The 19,795-nt window shown below is 38.9% G+C and overlaps 1 protein-coding gene across 1 annotated transcript in view; it reads right to left on the reverse strand.

The window, feature by feature from the left end:
• Nucleotides 1–19,795, reverse strand: part of LOC141105639 (alpha-2-macroglobulin-like) — a 205,295-nt gene that overhangs the window by 9,095 nt on the left and 176,405 nt on the right. Inside the window, exons 33-34 of the mRNA XM_073595610.1 lie at nt 15,901–15,966; nt 4,167–4,269 (exon numbers count right to left, since the gene is read on the reverse strand). Coding sequence (XP_073451711.1) covers nt 4,167–4,269; nt 15,901–15,966 — 169 coding nt within the window. The remainder of the gene's footprint in view (nt 1–4,166; nt 4,270–15,900; nt 15,967–19,795) is intronic.

Genomic DNA, 19,795 nt, shown 5'->3' on the forward strand with positions numbered 1-19,795 from the left:
ATCTATCTATCTATCTATCTATCTATCTATCTATCTATCTGTATATCTGTATATCTATCTATCTGTATATCTATATAACTGCATCTATCTATCTATCTATCTATCTATCTATCTATCTATCTATCTATCTATCTATCTATCTATCTATCTATCTGTCTATCTATCTATCTATCTATCTATCTATCTATCTATCTGCATATATCTATCTATCTATCTATCTATCTATCTATCTATCTATCTATCTATCTATCTATCTATCTGTATATCTATATAACTGCATCTATCTATCTATCTATCTATCTATCTATCTATCTATCTATCTATCTATCTATCTATCTATCTATCTATCTATCTGCATCTATCTACATGTCTCTCTCTCTATCTATCTATCTGTATATCTATCTATCTAACTGCATCTATCTATCTATCTATCTATCTATCTATCTATCTATCTATCTATCTATCTATCTATCTATCTATCTACATGTCTCTCTCTATCTATCTGTATAACTGCATATATCTATCTATCTATCTAACTGCATATATCTATCTATCTGTATATCTATATAACTGCATCTATCTATCTATCTATCTATCTATCTATCTATCTATCTATCTATCTATCTATCTGCATCTATCTACATGTCTCTCTCTCTATCTATCTATCTATCTATCTATCTATCTATCTATCTATCTATCTATCTATCTATCTATCTATCTATCTGTATATCTATCTATCTAACTGCATCTATCTATCTATCTATCTATCTATCTATCTATCTATCTATCTATCTATCTACATGTCTCTCTCTATCTATCTGTATAACTGCATATATCTATCTATCTATCTAACTGCATCTATCTATCTATCTATCTATCTATCTATCTATCTATCTATCTATCTATCTATCTATCTATCTATCTACATGTCTCTCTCTATCTATCTGTATAACTGCATATATCTATCTATCTATCTAACTGCATCTATCTATCTATCTATCTATCTATCTATCTATCTATCTATCTATCTATCTATCTATCTATCTATCTACATGTCTCTCTCTATCTATCTGTATAACTGCATATATCTATCTATCTATCTAACTGCATATATCTATCTATCTGTATATCTATATAACTGCATCTATCTATCTATCTATCTATCTATCTATCTATCTATCTATCTATCTATCTATCTATATAACTGCATCTATCTATCTATCTATCTATCTATCTATCTATCTATCTATCTATCTATCTATCTATCTATCTATCTATCTATATATCTACATAACTGCATATATCTATCTATCTATCTATCTATCTATCTATCTATCTATCTATCTATCTATCTATCTATCTATCTATCTATCTATCTATCTATCTATCTATCTATATATCTATCTATCTAACTGCATATATCTATCTATCTATCTAACTGCATATATCTATCTATCTATCTATCTGTATATCTATCTATCTAACTGCATATATCTATCTATCTATCTATCTATCTATCTATCTATCTATCTATCTATCTATCTATCTATCTAACTGCATATATCTATCTATCTATCTATCTATCTATCTATCTATCTATCTATCTATCTATCTATCTATCTGTATATCTATCTATCTGTATATCTATATAACTGCATCTATCTATCTATCTATCTATCTATCTATCTATCTATCTATCTATCTATCTATCTATCTATCTATCTATCTATCTATCTATCTATCTATCTATCTATCTATCTATCTATCTATCTGTCTATCTGTCTATCTATCTATCTATCTATCTATCTATCTATCTATCTATCTATCTATCTATCTATCTATCTAACTGCATCTATCTATCTATCTATCTATCTATCTATCTATCTATCTATCTATCTATCTATCTATCTATCTATCTATCTACATGTCTCTCTCTATCTATCTGTATAACTGCATATATCTATCTATCTATCTAACTGCATATATCTATCTATCTGTATATCTATCTAACTGCATCTATCTATCTATCTGTATATCTATATAACTGCATCTATCTATCTATCTGTATATCTATATAACTGCATCTATCTATCTATCTATCTATCTATCTATCTATCTATCTATCTATCTATCTATCTATCTATCTATCTATCTATCTGCATCTATCTACATGTCTCTCTCTCTATCTATCTATCTATCTATCTATCTATCTATCTATCTATCTATCTATCTATCTATCTATCTATCTATCTACATGTCTCTCTCTATCTATCTGTATAACTGCATATATCTATCTATCTATCTAACTGCATATATCTATCTATCTGTATATCTATCTAACTGCATATATCTATCTATCTGTATATCTATCTAACTGCATATATCTATCTATCTGTATATCTATATAACTGCATCTATCTATCTATCTATCTATCTATCTATCTATCTATCTATCTATCTATCTATCTATCTATCTATCTATCTATCTATCTGTATATCTATATAACTGCATCTATCTATCTATCTATCTATCTATCTATCTATCTATCTATCTATCTATCTATCTATCTAACTGCATATATCTATCTATCTATCTATCTATCTATCTATCTATCTATCTATCTATCTATCTATCTATCTATCTATCTATCTATCTATCTATCTATCTGTATATCTGTATATCTATCTATCTGTATATCTATATAACTGCATCTATCTATCTATCTATCTATCTATCTATCTATCTATCTATCTATCTATCTATCTATCTATCTATCTATCTATCTATCTATCTATCTATCTATCTATCTATCTATCTATCTATCTATCTATCTATCTATCTATCTATCTGTATATCTATCTATCTAACTGCATATATCTATCTATCTATCTAACTGCATATATCTATCTATCTATCTATCTGTATATCTATCTATCTAACTGCATATATCTATCTATCTATCTATCTATCTATCTATCTATCTATCTATCTATCTATCTATCTATCTATCTATCTATCTATCTATCTATCTATCTATCTATCTATCTATCTACATGTCTCTCTCTATCTATCTGTATAACTGCATCTATCTATCTATCTATCTATCTATCTATCTATCTATCTATCTATCTATCTATCTATCTATCTATCTATCTATCTATCTATCTATCTATCTATCTATCTATCTATCTATCTATCTATCTATCTATCTATCTATCTATCTATCTATCTATCTACATGTCTCTCTCTCTATCTATCTGTATATCTATCTATCTGTATATCTATCTATCTATCTATCTATCTATCTATCTATCTATCTATCTATCTATCTATCTATCTATCTATCTATCTATCTATCTGTATATCTATCTATCTAACTGCATATATCTATCTATCTATCTAACTGCATATATCTATCTATCTATCTAACTGCATATATCTATCTATCTATCTATCTATCTATCTATCTATCTATCTATCTATCTATCTATCTATCTATCTATCTATCTATCTATCTAATCCATTCTATCCCTCTGTGTGTCTATAGGCCCATCACGGGCAAGTGATGGCAAGGGGGGGGGGGTTGGTTGGGATTTTGTTTGCGCCCCCCTAAAAAAATGAAGCACCAGCCGCCACTGGTACACACGATTGACATTCCGACAACAAAATCCTGGATTTATTTCCGACGGATATTGGCTCAAACTTGTCTTGCATACACACAGTCACACAAATGTTGTCGGAATCGCCGAATGTCAAGAACGTGGTGACGTGCAACACGTACGGCGAGCCGAGAAAAATGAAGTTCAATAGCCAGTGCGGCTCTTCTGCTTGATTTTAAGCACACGTGGAATTTTGTGCGTCGAAATTGTGTACACATGATCGGAATTTACGACGACAGATTTTGTTGTCGGAAAATTTGAGAACCAGATCTCAAATTTTGTTTGTCGGAAATTCCGACTGCAAATTTCCAATGGAGCCTAAACATGGTCGGTATTTCCGACAACAAGCTCACATCAAACATTTGTTGTCGGAAATTCCGACCGTGTGTATGCGGCAATAGAGATGTAGGAAAAGGTCTTCCTGGTTTAACTTAATGGCTCATTCTTTTTTTTTAAAAAGCTGTCATGTGAATGATAATGGTAACCAAACTTGAGAATGCCATTACCTGTCTCATAATAGTCATAGACTTTTACTGTGGCTGGTTTCCGGTTCTTGACTTCAATGTCCTGCTCCACCATAAAGGAAAGGTTTACAGGATCATGTCCCATCTGTAAGCAAAATAACAGTGCTTGATAACAGCAGAGAACAAGACAAAATGGCAAATAAAAAAAATATGAAGGAAATATCAGGTGTGAAAGATGATACAAATGTGTGAAAGATGTACTAAAGGGTGAAGATTTATTAATAAACAAGTTAATGAATACAGTAAAGAGTAATTTTATGTTGTATTTAAAGCGTATACAGTATCTCTTGCCATTTTTTGCTTTTGAGTAGGGTTTTGGAAATGGTGTCAGTTTTAATTGTTGAATTTAAAGTTAAAGCTATATTAAACCCAAAAGCAAACATGTATTATATTGCAGCTTACCAATTCTTAGAAGTGATTTCTGAATTCATTTTCTGTTTTATGCTTACTGTGGCAGTCTGGTACCCCACCAGGGTAATGCCGCAGGATTCTCAAACCGGCAGGTTGAGGGGCTCCAGGGGATTTGCGTATTTGAGAGGAAACTGGCTTTTCAGTTTCCTTATTTCTTAGAAAAGTCCACTTTGGGACCTGGAGCCCGGGGATTTCTGAGAGATCCGGGTGGGATGAAATCCCCAGTCCTGGGTCCTGACTTTGGGAATCACCAGCACACTGGCTGGTCAGGTGTGTGCTGGGCTATTTGTAGACACCTGACCATGGTTCTGATCTCCACCCCGGGAGATATTAAGTCTGGCCCAGGAGTCAGGAGGGCTCAATGGTTAGCCAGTGCAGCAAGAGCCTTCTAGCTGTGTGCACAAAGTTGGTTGGTGAACAGTCTGTAGGACACAGACAAGGGCCTGGAGTGTAAGGCCAGAGCAGCAGTGCTGCAAGTACAAGCCAGAAAAGGGCTGAAGGTTGTTTATGTTGAAGGAGAAGAAATGCTAAAAACCCCTGCAAGGGAAACCTATGTTTATGTTTTCTGAACTCTCTTATAAAAAAAATGGGCAAACAAAGCCCTTAAAAAGAAGAAACAGCGAGTGGCGGTGTCCTTAAAGTTCTACACTTTGAATGTTCTACACTTACTTTCTTCTGTTTTCATCTGGTGATTCAGCAAGCAAGTTTGTTATTTTTAAAAATCTCAAGCTCTCCAGCAGAATGTATCAGTTTACATGGATGAGACAAGCCATTTAACACTGGAAGGGTTGGTTAAAATGTTCAGCTTTTATTTACTATTTATAAAGTGTAAAAACATTATCCCAATAGTAACAAAAAAAAAAAACAAAAGCCCTTTGCAGTAACTGGTTATAAAGTGTTATCTGGAGTTTGGCTTCATTAGTTAGTGTATTTGAATCTGCTAATACATTTACCCCTCCCCCCCAACTGATAATGGTGCTGTCTGCTGTGCCTCCTGTTCTCATTCATCCAGAGTTGTGTCTCACTAATACAGAAGCTGTGTTACTGACCAGATCACCAGGTGCAAACAGAGGGAAAAAGACAAAAAAGAAAAGGAAAACTGATGCACCCACCACATCTAATAATTGGTAAACTGCAAAATATAACATTTTTGGTTTTGGGTTTAATACTACTTTAATATAACAAGCACATAACTCTTATTGTCAGAAAGATGAACCTCAATGACAAAAGTCAGGCAGATCATTCTTGATCACAGATACACTTAGTGCCCATAAAGGTGAGTAGCCAACATGTTTTAGGGTGATTACAGTTTCCCCTTCATCAAGGCTCCTCGTTTAGAATTTTCATTTAGAATTCTTGCAATGTGGACATGTGTTCCCTAAAGGATTTTTGCCCAGCTTTGGGGAAATTTTCTTTCACTTCTGATTGTGTTTCATTTTTTCTTCTAATCAAAACTAAACTAAATTTTGTAAAAAAAAAAAATGATTGCGCTAAAAATAAACTGTTGGGAGCTAAAATACGGAAAAGAGAAATGTCTTCAATGTCAAAATGCTGTTGTTTTGCTCGGATAGTTGCCTAATCAATGTAATTAAAGCAATACGGCCTGGTCAAGGACCACCTTAGCTTTATAAGGAGACACCTTATGTGAAGTACCTGATAAAGGGTATATTTATTAGAAACAGATGTGCCATTGGGCAAACTTATAACTTTGTGTAGATATAACAGTGGTATTGAGAAACCTTTTGATCAACCATTTTCAGCATTATCATTGCCTTTAAGTTTTAAGTATCTTTGCATAAGAACCTGTGACTTATGTTGTCCAGTGAACTGTGTTATGTTACAGTTTCCATTTACTTATAAACTGTCTTTGGCTTTGTGAACTAGTTTATTTACTCTATGCTTTACTTGTCTGCACACATAAAATCTTGTAATAAAATGTATGTTGATATGCATATTCAAATCTCAGTCCACACCAAAAGTCCCATCAGCCTCAGTATTGGCATGAGATGTGTTGATAACCTTAGAACTTTCAGCTTTTGTCTCAGGAAGAGAAATGCAGTAGATAATCAAATCAATTTTTTATTTTTTTTACCCAGGAAGAGGTGCAATTTATTCAACCAAATATAACAGATGAAGGGATATACACTATATTGTCAAAAGTATTTGGACACCAGCCTTTACACGTACATGAATTTTAATGGCATCCCAGTCCTAAGCCTCGTACACATGATTTTGTGCAGACAAAACCTCGAACTTTCGTCCGAAGGCGTGTGCCTGGATTTTGTCTTGCATACAAACGGCAAGGAATTGTCGGCCAACAAACATGAATGTAGTGACGTACTACGTGGTTTTTCAGCTCTTTAGCGCCACCCTTTGGGCTCCTTCTGCTAATTTTGTGTTAGTAGAAGTTTGGTGAGTGTTGATTCGTACTTTTTAATTTGCGCTTTTCATTTCATGCTTTTCATTTTGTGCTTTTCATTTCGTTTCTGAACGGCCGTTCGTCAACCAGCCATGTTGCGGAATTGGAGGAGATAACGTGTTATTTATTATTGGCCTTGGAGTTATTGCTTTGACCCAAGTCCAGTCCAGGAACAGGAGGAGGAGGATTTCTTGGAACAAAAATTGGTTGCTTTATTAATCATGACCAATTATGTCATATGCCTTTGCTGCGGGAGCTCCAGGAAAATAATCCAGAAGCTTTTCTGAATTATCTCCGGATGATGGACCCCTGCTTTCACCAACTCTTGGAATTGGTGACCCCCTATATTAAGAAGCAGGACACATGCATGAGGCTTTTATTTTATTTTTTGGTTGAATAATAATTTGATTTGGTATATTTTTTATATTTTTGGATGCATAGAATGCACTTCTTGGTTAAATTCTATTGGCAGATAGCATGTCTAATTTTATTTGTTTTCTTTTTTAATGCACAATAAAAAAAATTGTGGAGAATAATACTTGGCTACGTGTGTTTTACTTCAAATGACAGCTTGGGAGTAGGCAGTTACATTTAAAAAAAATACAATGAAAAATTAACAAGGGTCACCAACATAGTTGTATCCTTGATCTTAAAAACTACAGTATAATGGTGTTGTAGTAACTTGCCCAAAAAAAAAAAAAATAACAAGCATAATAATATTATTCTTGATATCACAAGAAAAAAAAAGCCTTTGAAAATTGGATTGCAATAGCTCCATCGGTATCACCAGCAAAGAAGCTTCATTATTATCCCATTAAAGAAGAAGAGAATTGTGCGCTGCATTTACAGTTTTCATAATTTGCTGTGTCACGAATGTTAATTCTCCATTACAATCGCTAGTTTACAAGACCGACCGCTTCCAGCTTGTCCTTGCTTCCGAGCATGCGTGTTTGTACTTTGGACTTTTGTCCGACGGACTTGTGTACACACACTGGGAAAATCCGACAACAGGCCACTGTCCATGGAAAATTTTAAAACCTGCCATTCAACATTTGTCTGCGGAAAATCCGACAACAATTGTCCGATGGAGCGTATAAATGGTCAGATTTTCCACCAACAGTCTGTCATTACACAATTCCTGACGGAAAATCCGATCGCGTGTACGAGGTTTAGTCTGTAGGGTACAATATTGAATTGGCCCACGCTTTGCAGCTATAACAGCTTCAACTCTTCTGGGAATGCTGTCCGCAAGATTTAGGAGTGTGTCTATGAGAATGTTTGACCATTCTTCCAGAAGTGCATTTGTGAGGTCAGGAACTGATGTTGGATGAGAAGCCCTAGCTCACAGTCTCTGCTCTAATTTATCCCAAGGGTGTTCTATCAGATTGAGGTCAGGACTGTGCAGGCCAGTCAAGTTCCTCCACCCCAAACTCGCTTATCCATGTCTTTATGGACCTTGCTTTGTGCACTCCTCCAAATCGGATGAATTAGAGCGCAGAGTGTGAGCCAGGCCTTCTCTCCAACATCAGTGCCTGACCTCACAAAAACTTTTGGATGAATGGTCAAACATTCCCATAAATGCTCCTAAACTTTGTGGACAGCCTTCCTGGAAGGGTTGACTGTTATAGCTGCAAAGGATGGGCTGACCCAATATTGATCCATATGGACTAAGACTGGGATGCCATTAACCACTTGAGCCCCGGACCATTATGCTGCCTAAGGACCAGAGGTCTTTTTCCAATTTGGCACTGCGTCGCTTTAACTGCTAATTGCGCGGTCATGCAATGCTGTACCCAAACGAAATTTGCGTCCTTTTCTTCCCACAAATAGAGCTTTCTTTTGATGGTATTTGATCACCACTGCGGTTTTTATTTTTTGCGCTATAAACGGAAAAAGACCGAAAATTTTGAAAAAAAATGATATTTTCTACTTTTTGTTATAAAAAAAATCCAATAAACTAAATTTTAGTCATACATTTAGGCCAAAATGTATTCGGCCACATGTCTTTGGTAAAAAAAATGTCAATAAGCGTATATTTATTGGTTTGCGCAAAAGTTATAGCGTCTACAAACTAGGGTACATTTTCTGTAATTTACACAGCTTTTAGTTTATGACTGCCTATGTCATTTCTTGAGGTGCTAAAATGGCAGGGCAGTACAAAACCCACCCAAATGACCCCATTTTGGAAAGTAGACACCCCAAGGAAATTGCTGAGAGGAATGTTGAACCCATTGAATATTTTTTTTTTTTTGTCCCAAGTGATTGAAAAATGACAAAAAAAAAAAAAAAAAATATTTACAAAAAGTTGTCACTAAATGATATATTGCTCACACAGGCCATGGGCCTATGTGGAATTGCACCCCAAAATACATTCAGCTGCTTCTCCTGAGTGCGAGGATACCACATGTGTGGGACTTTTTGGGAGCCTAGCCGCGTACGGGGCCCCGAAAACCAATCACCGCCTTCAGGATTTCTAAGGGTGTAAATTTTTGATTTCACTCTTCACTGCCTATCACAGTTTCGGAGGCCATGGAATGCCCAGGTGGCACAAAACCCCCCAAAATGACCCCATTTTGGAAAGTAGACACCCCAAGCTATTTGCTGAGAGGCATATTGAGTCCATGGAATATTTTATATTTTGACACAAGTTGCGGGAAAGTGACACTTTTTTTTTTTTTTCATAAAGTTGTCACTAAATGATATATTGCTCACACAGGCCATGGGCCTATGTGGAATTGCACCCCAAAATACATTTAGCTGCTTCTCCTGAGTATGGGGATACCACATGTGTGGGACTTTTTGGGAGCCTAGCCGCGTACGGGACCCCGAAAACCAATCACTGCCTTCAGGATTTCTAAGGGTGAAAATTTTTGATTTCACTCTTTACTGCCTATCACAGTTTCGGAGGCCATGGAATGCCCAGGTGGCACAAAACCCCCCCAAATGACCCCATTTTGGAAAGTAGACACCCCAAGCTATTTGCTGAGAGGCATGGTGAGTATTTTGCAGCTCTCATTTGTTTTTGAAAATGAAGAAAGACAAGAAAAAACATTTTTTTTTTTTCTTTTTTCAATTTTCAAAACTTTGTGACAAAAAGTGAGGTCTGCAAAATACTCACTATACCTCTCAGCAAATAGCTTGGGGTATCTACTTTCCAAAATGGGGTCATTTGGGGGGGTTTTGTGCCACCTGGGCATTCCATGGCCTCCGAAACTGTGATAGGCAGTGAAGAGTGAAATCAAAAATTCACGCCCTTAGAAAGCCTGAAGGCGGTGCTTGGTTTTCGGGGTCCCGTACGCGGCTAGGCTCCCAAAAAGTCTCACACATGTGGTATCCCCGTACTCAGGAGAAGCAGCAGAATGTATTTTGGGGTGTAATTTCACATATTTCCATGGCATGTTTGAGCAATATATCATTTAGTGACAACTTTGTGCAAAAAAAAAAAAAAAAATTTGTCTCTTTCCCGCAACTTGTGTCGCAATATAAAATATTCCATGGACTCGACATGCCTCTCAGCAAATAGCTTGGGGTGTCTACTTTCCAAAATGGGGTCATTTGGGGGGGTTTTGAACTGTCCTGGCATTTTATGCACAACATCTAGAAGCTTATGTCACACATCACCCACTCTTCTAACCACTTGAAGACAAAGCCCTTTCTGACACTTATTGTTTACATGAAAAAGTTATTTTTTTTTGCAAAAAAATTACTTTGAACCCCCAAACATTATATATTTTTTTAAAGCAAATGCCCTACAGATTAAAATGGTGGGTGTTTCATTTTTTTATTTCACACAGTAATTGCGCAGCGATTTTTCAAACGCATTTTTTGGGGAAAAAACACACTTTTTTAAATTTTAATGCACTAAAACACACTATATTGCCCAAATGTTTGATGAAATAAAAAAGATGATCTTAGGCCGAGTACATGGATACCAAACATGACATGCTTTAAAATTGCGCACAAACGTGCAGTGGCAACAAAATAAATACATGTTTAAAATCCTTCAAAAGCCTTTACAGGTTACCACTTTAGATTTACAGAGGAGGTCTACTGGAAAAATTACTGCCCTCGATCTGGCCTTCGCGGTGATACCTCACATGCATGGTGCAATTGCTGTTTACGTTTGACGACAGACCGCCGCTTGCGTTCGCCTTAGCGCGAGAGCAGGGGGCGACAGGGGTGCTTTTTTTTTTTTTTTTTTTTTTTCTTTATTATTTTTTTGCTTTTTTAATCTTACTTTTAAACTGTTCCTTTCATATTTTTTTTTTTAATCATTTTTTTTGTTATCTCGGGGAATGTAAATATCCCCTATGATAGCAATAGGTAGTGACAGGTACTCTTTTTTGAAAAAATTGTGGTCTATTAGACCCTAGATCTCTCCTCTGCCCTCAAAGCATCTGACCACACCAAGATCGGTGTGATAAAATGCTTCCCCAATTTCCCAATGGCGCTATTTACATCCGGCGAAATCTAAGTCATAAAATGCTCGTAGCTTCCGGTTTCTTAGGCCATAGAGATGTTTGGAGCCACTCTGGTCTCTGATCAGCTCTATGGTCAGCTGGCTGAATCACCGGCTGCATTCTCAGGTTCCCTGTTGAGACAGGAGAGCCAGAGAAAAACACGGAAGACGGTGGGGGGCATTCCCTCCCACGGCTTGTAAAAGCAGTCTAGAGGCTAATTAGCCGCTAGGATTGCTTTTACATGAAAGCCGACCGCTGGCTGAAAAGAATGATACCAAGATGATACCTAAACCTGCAGGCATCATTCTGGTATAACCACTCAAAGTCGTGAATGGCGTACCTGAAGACAAAAAAATGGTTAACAATGGTTAACAATAAAGCACAGTAAACAGTAAAGTATAAATAATTACATACCTGAAAAACAAACATGATAAAACATAATAACAATAACAATAACAATAACAATAAAACATTGCAGAATAGAATACAGTAAAAAAGAGCAGAACAATAGAGAGAGAGAATAGAGAGAGAGAGAACAATAAAACGACAACTATTTTTTTTTATTTCATATATTTTTTTTTTTTTACACTTTTTTTGTAACTAACTTTTATAACGGTAACCGGTTCCAGGTTCGGGTCTCTCAAAATGTGATGGCATCTTGGGAGACCCTGTGAAAGTGCGCCTAGTCTGTGGAATGCTGTACCCTACGCTAATACTCAACTAGTGCATGGTAGCGTTCAAAACATTCACCAATGCAAAGACCAGGATTGTCAGGACAGGAGGGACAATAATAGCGGGTGTCACGTCTATATACGCGCTTGCTGCAGACACTACCTCTTTTTTGGGGGGGTTCGTTGGGTAGGGGTACTCGGGAGGACATAAAAATGCCTCTCATGCAGCCGACTGCATTTGGTTGGGGATGTGAATGGGGGAAGTACGGGCGCTGCAGAAGTGGTGGGCTCCCAATTAGGATTGGCGAATGCAGCAGGAAGGGCACTATGGGCACGACGGGCCTGTGTTTGTCTTTTTGGTGGCAGCGGGACACTACTTGTGCTTGCCACCTCACCAGCTTCAACTGCACTTATGGGACTCGCCACGTCACCAAGTGTTACTGCAGTGCTGGTTTGACTACGACCGGGGTGTACTACGCCGCTGGTGCTTGCCAGTTCCCCAAAACGCTACCAAAAAAACTGTTAGCGATCGCAGGGATCAGGCCTGATTCTGCGAACGCTGCAGTTATGCGTTTAGAGTTTTGTAAGTGACAGTGATCGATCGATACTGCACTTGGGTGGGCTGGGCTGGGCCAGGCGGAGGGGCAAAACGCAGGTGCTAGCAGGTATCTGGGCTGATCCCGCTAACACTGCGTTTTTGGGAACCCTAAACTGCTGGGGACGCTAGTATAGATCAGATCGGATCAGATATTGATGCGATCAGATACTATACCACTAAGGGAGGTGTATGCTGCGTGCGTGGGTGTTAGCGGTACTGGCGCTAACCTGACGCTGCCTGGGGCTGGTGCTTGCCAGTTCCCCAAAATGCTACCAAAAAAACTGTTAGCGATCGCAGGGATCAGGCCTGACTCCGCGAACGCTGCAGTTATGCGTTTAGTGTTTTGTAAGTGACAGTGATCGATTGATACTGCACTTGGGTGGGCTGGGCTCGCCTGGGCGGAGGGGCAAAACGCAGGTGCTAGCAGGTATCTGGGCTGATCCCGCTAACACTGCGTTTTTGGGAACCCAAAACTGCTGGGGACACTAGTATAGATCTGATCGAATCAGATATTGATCCGTTCAGATACTATACCACTAAGGGAGGTGTATGGTGCGTGCATGGGTGTTAGCGGTACTGGCGCTAACCTGACGCTGCCTGGGGCTGGTGCTGGTGCTTGCCAGTTCACCAAAATGCTACCAAAAAAACTGTTAGCGATCGCAGGGATCAGGCCTGACTCTGCGAACGCTGCAGTTATGCGTTTAGTGTTTTGTAAGTGACAGTGATCGATCGATACTGCACTTGGGTGGGCTGGGCTGGGTAGGGCGGAGGCGCAAAACGCAGGTGCTAGCAGGTATCTGGGCTGATCCCGCTAACACTGCGTTTTTGGGAACCCTAAACTGCTGGGGACGCTAGTATAGATCTGATTGGATCAGATATTGATGCGATCAGATACTATACCACTAAGGGAGGCGTATGCTGCGTGCGTGGGTGTTAGCGGTACTGGCGCTAATCTGACGCTGCCTGGGGCGACGCATATCACCGCCGGGCGATCGGGGGGGCTAAACCTTTATTCAGTAATAAACGGCGGGTGCCCTGACACTATAAAAAATAAACAAACTAACCAGCGTCAACCGTAACGGTTATACGGTGATCAGTGGTGAAAGGGTTAACTAGGGGCCAATCAAGGGGTTAAAACATTTATTAGGTAGTATATGGGGGTCCCTGACGCTATAAAACGCTGACGGGGAACCTAAATATTTACCTCACTAACTAGCGTCACCAGCGACACTAATACAGCGATCAGAAAAATGATCGCTTAGCGACACTGGTGACAGGGGGTGATCAAGGGGTTAAAACTTTATTAGGGGGGGTTAGGGGGGTACCCTAGACCTAAAGGGGGGTAACAGTAACTGTCCCAACACTGTAACTGTCACAAACTGACACCTAGCAGTAATCAGAAAAAAAAAAAAAAAAAACCTGCTGGTGTCAGTTTGTGACAGGGGGGGGGTGATTGGGGGGGGATCGGGGGGCGATCGGGGGGGGATCGGGGTGTTTTGTATGCCTGGCATGTTCTACTGTGTGTGTGTGTGTTGGTGCACTCACATAGATGTCTTCTCTCCTCGGGCCGGAACGGAAAATACCGACCCGAGGAGAGATGACATCACTTCCTTTGCTGCTGTTTAGCATACAGCAGCAAAGGAGTGTTCTCATTGGCCGGCGGCGATCGCGAGGGGGGGCCACGAACGGATGGCCTCCCCCTCGTCTCTGATCGCCGGGGGACAGAATGGGACCGCCTCGGGCGGCGGGGGGGGTCCGATCGGACCCCCCACCCGCGGGAGGCAAATCACGTACCCTGTACGTGATTTTGCCTGCCCGTGCCGCCTTGCCGACGTACATCGGCGTGAGGCGGTCCTTAAGTGGTTAAAGAGATTTTAAGCCTCCCTCTAATGTTTTTACCTATAGGTAAGGCTAGAATAAGACTTATCTATAGGTACTGTAAAAATCTCCTAAATGAGCGCCGCTTAGGAGATATTTACTGTATACTGCGCCAATGAGGTCATCGGCACATGCGCTCTGAAGGAACTGCCACCCGTACCCTTTCTTAAGAAGTCGGTGCCGTGATCGGCGGCAGCGCCCACGCGCGGGAGTGACGTCATGCAGCTCCAGCCAGAGTCCATGGCCCCGGAAGGAAGATAGGCGAAGATTGATGTGGCCTGCAGCGGGGACGGCACAGGCTTCATTTGCAGGTAAGTGTCACATAATGTGCTAGTATGTGATGCATACTAGCACATTATGCCTTTACTTTTCAGGGAAGAAAAAAAATGAAAAAAAAAAAAAAAACCCGGAGTTTACTTCCTCTTTAAAGTTCATGTTCATGTAAAGGCAGGCGTCCCAATACTCTTGGTAATATAGTGTGTGTATATAGTATACAGGCATATGCATATTCCTGATGGTAAATTCAGAGACTCTTATAACATTCTTTGAACCATTTAGATAGATCCAGTGCCACCTTTAAATTATTTTACAGTTAAGGCGAGGCCATCCAATGCAAGTTTCTGCTGACTGCACAATGAGAGATAAGTGATTCAAATTAGATGCATTTGTATGTAGAACCAGTACAACACACACACACACAGTCCCAGTGCAATGAAAGAACTCCCAGTTCACAAATAATCTGATGGGAAGGCAACCAACTGGGAACATTTTTGGTTCCAACAGCAAGTAGAGAGCAGTATTCAGCTGAACTGACAGAGCCTAATTGAGAGGGGCAGAATGCGGCCTTGCCATCTTGTACCCAAGGAGGTAGATGTCCAGAGAAGTTGTGAGCCCTACATTTTCCCTCCTTGTCAGGAACCTTTCCCTGCCACTAGTTCTGTCCCTACCAGACAAGGTACCTGTCCTTACTCTACCAACTCGAAAATGTGTGCCAAACTTGGGAGCCAGGGCCTTAAAAAGGCTCTGCCTGATCTGAGATGGCTGCTAGAGTCACATGGAATGGCAGCATCCAATGGGATAGCTTCCCCAAGAAACCATAGAGGAACCATGTTTCTCTTGACTTCCTCTCGAACTGCAACACTACTGCAGAAGATTGCCACCTGCAGTGGAGAATGTAAACTGCACCTGGCTACATGCATCCTCTCTGCAGCATGATTGTGATATACATCATATAGCTGCCATATCAACTCAATAGGTAGATGAAAAAAGGCATTCAAACCTCATTCAGATATAAGGTGACCATGTCTGTCTGTATTTCACTTCTCTGTATCAGTCTGTCCTGCAGCTGTGAAAAAAAAAAACATATCACATCTTAATATTCATATTATAATAACATAAAATGGTTAAAGTCTCCTGTTACCATTTGGTGATAGCGTTGGGTTAGTATTTGTCCTGATAGTTGGATCATAACTGTGAAATGAATCCTAAACTTACATTTCAGCCTAATGAACTTAGTTAAAGTGGACCTTTTCCCCTTCACAAAAATTGTCATCAGTATGTAGCACTGCACAACCTTTTCACCTCTTGTTGGCCATGCTTTGTATGACCTTACAATCATCTGCTTGAAGAAAAAAAATTCTCCCCAATATATCACGGAAAAGTCATTTTTTTCAGCAAGGTAATATGGAAGATGAGGCACAAGATGACATTGGTGGCCAACTTATTCATTCTCCACTGAGTCATCAATGACATCATGCGCCTCATCTTGCATATGCTTTGTGAGGAGAAAACGGGTAAGTGCTACCAACTTTATTAGCTTTAGTTAGTAGAAAGTACTAGACAAGACAAGGCTTATATACATAAGTTAAATTGTCAATTATATAAAAATAAAATTTGGGGTAGATTTCCTTTTTTTTTTTTGCTTTTCTCCTCTTTGGTGGCTGTGGTCACATCACTCAACTCCTGGCTTCTTATATCTCAAACAAATCAGATCTCTGTGTGAGGAATCTTCTTTGGCTAAAGATTATTTTTTTTATTATGCCTATTTATTCCAGTCACCATAACCAGACTTAGTATGAAAAGTAAGTTGATAATTGAAAGCACAACAAACCACAATTGTTTATGACCAAAGTTTTCCAGATGTAGTACATTTTATCATGGTCAAGAAGAAGATATCACCTGAAGACACGGGGGGGGGGGGTGTATTATATCTTCCTGTTCTGCCTTGAGTGTCAAAATCCTCACCCATTGCTGAGAGAAGTGTATGTTTAGTACTTCTAAGCTTTCAATGCACAAAACAGGTTGGCCCACCCTTGCCCATTGCAAACTCCTTTTTCTAAGTTATGTATTAATTCATCATAGAAATATCCTTTGCTCTGCACATCAAAAAACTAGTAACAATCTTATAGTTACAATTTATTTATCAATGACATATCAATTATTTAAACAGGAGCTGCTGACTCAGGTTCTGGAGCACAGTGTGTCAAAATGACAAAAGTGAGAGGCTTCCAACAGAAGTGAGAGGCTCAAGAGCTATACTTTCTCTTGACATGTCCAAAGCATTCATTAGTGTTAAATGGAATTACCTGTGGTCGGCGTTGTCAGTACCACATCCGTGGAGCTATTTTTTTGCGACTCAGCTTCAACATATGGGCTGGGCATTGCACAATAGTGTTACCACTTAAAGTTCATGTGTCTTGCTAGCTTGCACCCCACACACTTCTTTTGGTAGAAGCACTAGAAGCAGGCTCACTAAAGGGGGAGGGTAACTGCCCCACGATACCTTTGCTATCAAAAGTGTGGAGCATAACACGGTCTTTGTTTCAGTATACAGGGCCTACAGAGTATACACCTATATGGGGTAATACAAATTTACCTCAGCTTGAGGGGCTGGAGAATTTCAATAATTGGAAACAAACGGAGGTGGTAAGATTGAAAATTGGGGATGGAGACAGTTCCCCAAACTAGTCTTTAAACATAAGAGAATGGACTATCTCGGTACCAATAGAACAACTTACAAATTTGAATAAAAAATATAATTTTATTAATACACAATAATAAAAAAACAGGACATCCAAACATAGATAAGAACATTGTGTTCAATATTCAAAACAGAACAATAGAAAATACAAGGGTATCTATACAAGTATATTGTTGATACTGGTACCCATCTGTTTTTTCCCCCAGTTACCAAATGTATTTCGTATTAAATATGTGTTCCTTGTATCTTTGATCTTTATGTATAAATTGCTATTTCATTCTAGACATTAATCTCCTGATGAAGCGGTAGCATTCCGTGAAACATGTAGATGACCATATGTCCCGTGAGGACCCACTATACCTTCTGTCTCCACCTCTGAAGCACATTAAGTATCAGCAATATACTTGTATAGACACCCTTGTATTTTATATTGTTCTGTTTTGAACATTGAACACAATGTTCTTATCTATGTTTGGATATCCTGTTTTTTGTAATGGTGTATTAATAAAATTATATTTTATATTCAAATATATATGTTGTTCTATTGGTACAGAGATAGTCCATTCTATTATCTTTGGAGACTAGCTTGGGGAACTGTCCCTGACCCCAATTTCCGATTCAGTTTGGATGATGGTACCTCCCCTTTCCTGATTTTGTACTTTTCAGTTTAAGTTTTGAGGCTTTCTTGTTTTTTGAGGTAGTAAGATTGTCACAATTATACTCTGAGGTGATGAAAGTGTTTCAGAAGCTGAGAGAGGAGCTTGAGCTTTCAAACAAATACTTATATCAATATTTACAGATAAGATATGCGCTGACAACTCATTTTAAGTATGTAAGGGTGGAATGAAGTAAAGCCCCTATATTAAAATCATTAGTAGACACCACATCTATAAAATGGTTGATATCAAAACTGTATAGGAACATACATTTAAAAGCATTAAAAAAAGATTTACAACTACCTAGTAAGTAATGGGAAAAAGATGTGGGGGAGATAAAAGAGGATCAGTGGTGCAGTATATTACAATCAATAGATCTACTATCTCTCTCAGTAGCCCAGAAATTGACACAATTTTATCCATCCATAGGACGTATTATACACCGAAAAGACTATCATTGTTTGGGAGACGTCCAGATGCATGTCTGGGGGTGCACTTGGGGATTTGATCCATTTGCTTTGGAGGTGCCCCAAACTGCATAGATACTGGGAAGAGGTGATAGGTACAATAAGATTGGTATTTGGAATAAATTTGCAAATGGACCCTGTATTGTGTGTGTTGGGGGTATATGGAACACCACATGGCCCCTCCGCCCACAAAAATAGCTATATTAAGATGCCTTTATCAGGATAAGAAATTGATTACCCGGAAATGGATAGATCCTCTGCCGTCAGTTAAATCAGCTTGGCTGAGAATGGTTAATAATATGATAATAAGAGAAAAGTTGGCCTATACAAGGAGGGGATGTGTAGCTAGATTTGAAAAGATTTGGAAGTTATGGATTGAATCCTTGGGATTGGCACCTGGAATTCAGCTCATATAAAATGATTGTTTTTATGTTTGATAATTTTATTTGTGTCTTTGGGGGCAGGGTTGTTGTTTTTGTTTTTTTTTTCTATATAGAGTGATTGTTTTTTATATTTATGTATATGGAAATTTTGTACATTGTAAAAGAAAAAATTGTTAAATAAAGATTGATTGAATTTTTTAAAAAAATGTCTTGCTGACACTGTTGAAAGAATGGCTGCAGTAGGGAGAGAGCACAAGAAACCACCTCATTGGGAGCTGAAATTAAGTTTTTAGGTGTACACCTTATGCCCAGTTTCCTTAAGTGTTAAAAAAAATGACCATACACAAAATATCCCTGGACAGGCAATACTGTCAGGAAGATCCTGCCAGTAACAGGCGCCCTGTGCGTGCAGTTGCGCGATCGCGCGCACCTGTGCACATGCGTGGGCGATCTTGCCGTCTGCTCTACAGCGTTACATGTGTTGATCCCTGAGAATCTGTTTTGTACTAAAGACCCGGCTTGTCCCTGATTATCCTAGTTATCTGCCTGCATCTGATCCTGGCTTGTCTGCAACCATCCCTGTCTTCTGCCTGCATCCGTCCCCGGCTTGTCTGACCACTCTTCTGCCTGACCCTCTGGCTTATTCACAGTCCGCTTGGTTTTCAATCCGGCTTGTCTGACTCTCCAG

This window comes from Aquarana catesbeiana, linkage group LG08, assembly GCF_042186555.1.
Source record: "Aquarana catesbeiana isolate 2022-GZ linkage group LG08, ASM4218655v1, whole genome shotgun sequence".
Taxonomy (NCBI): Eukaryota; Metazoa; Chordata; class Amphibia; order Anura; family Ranidae; genus Aquarana; species Aquarana catesbeiana.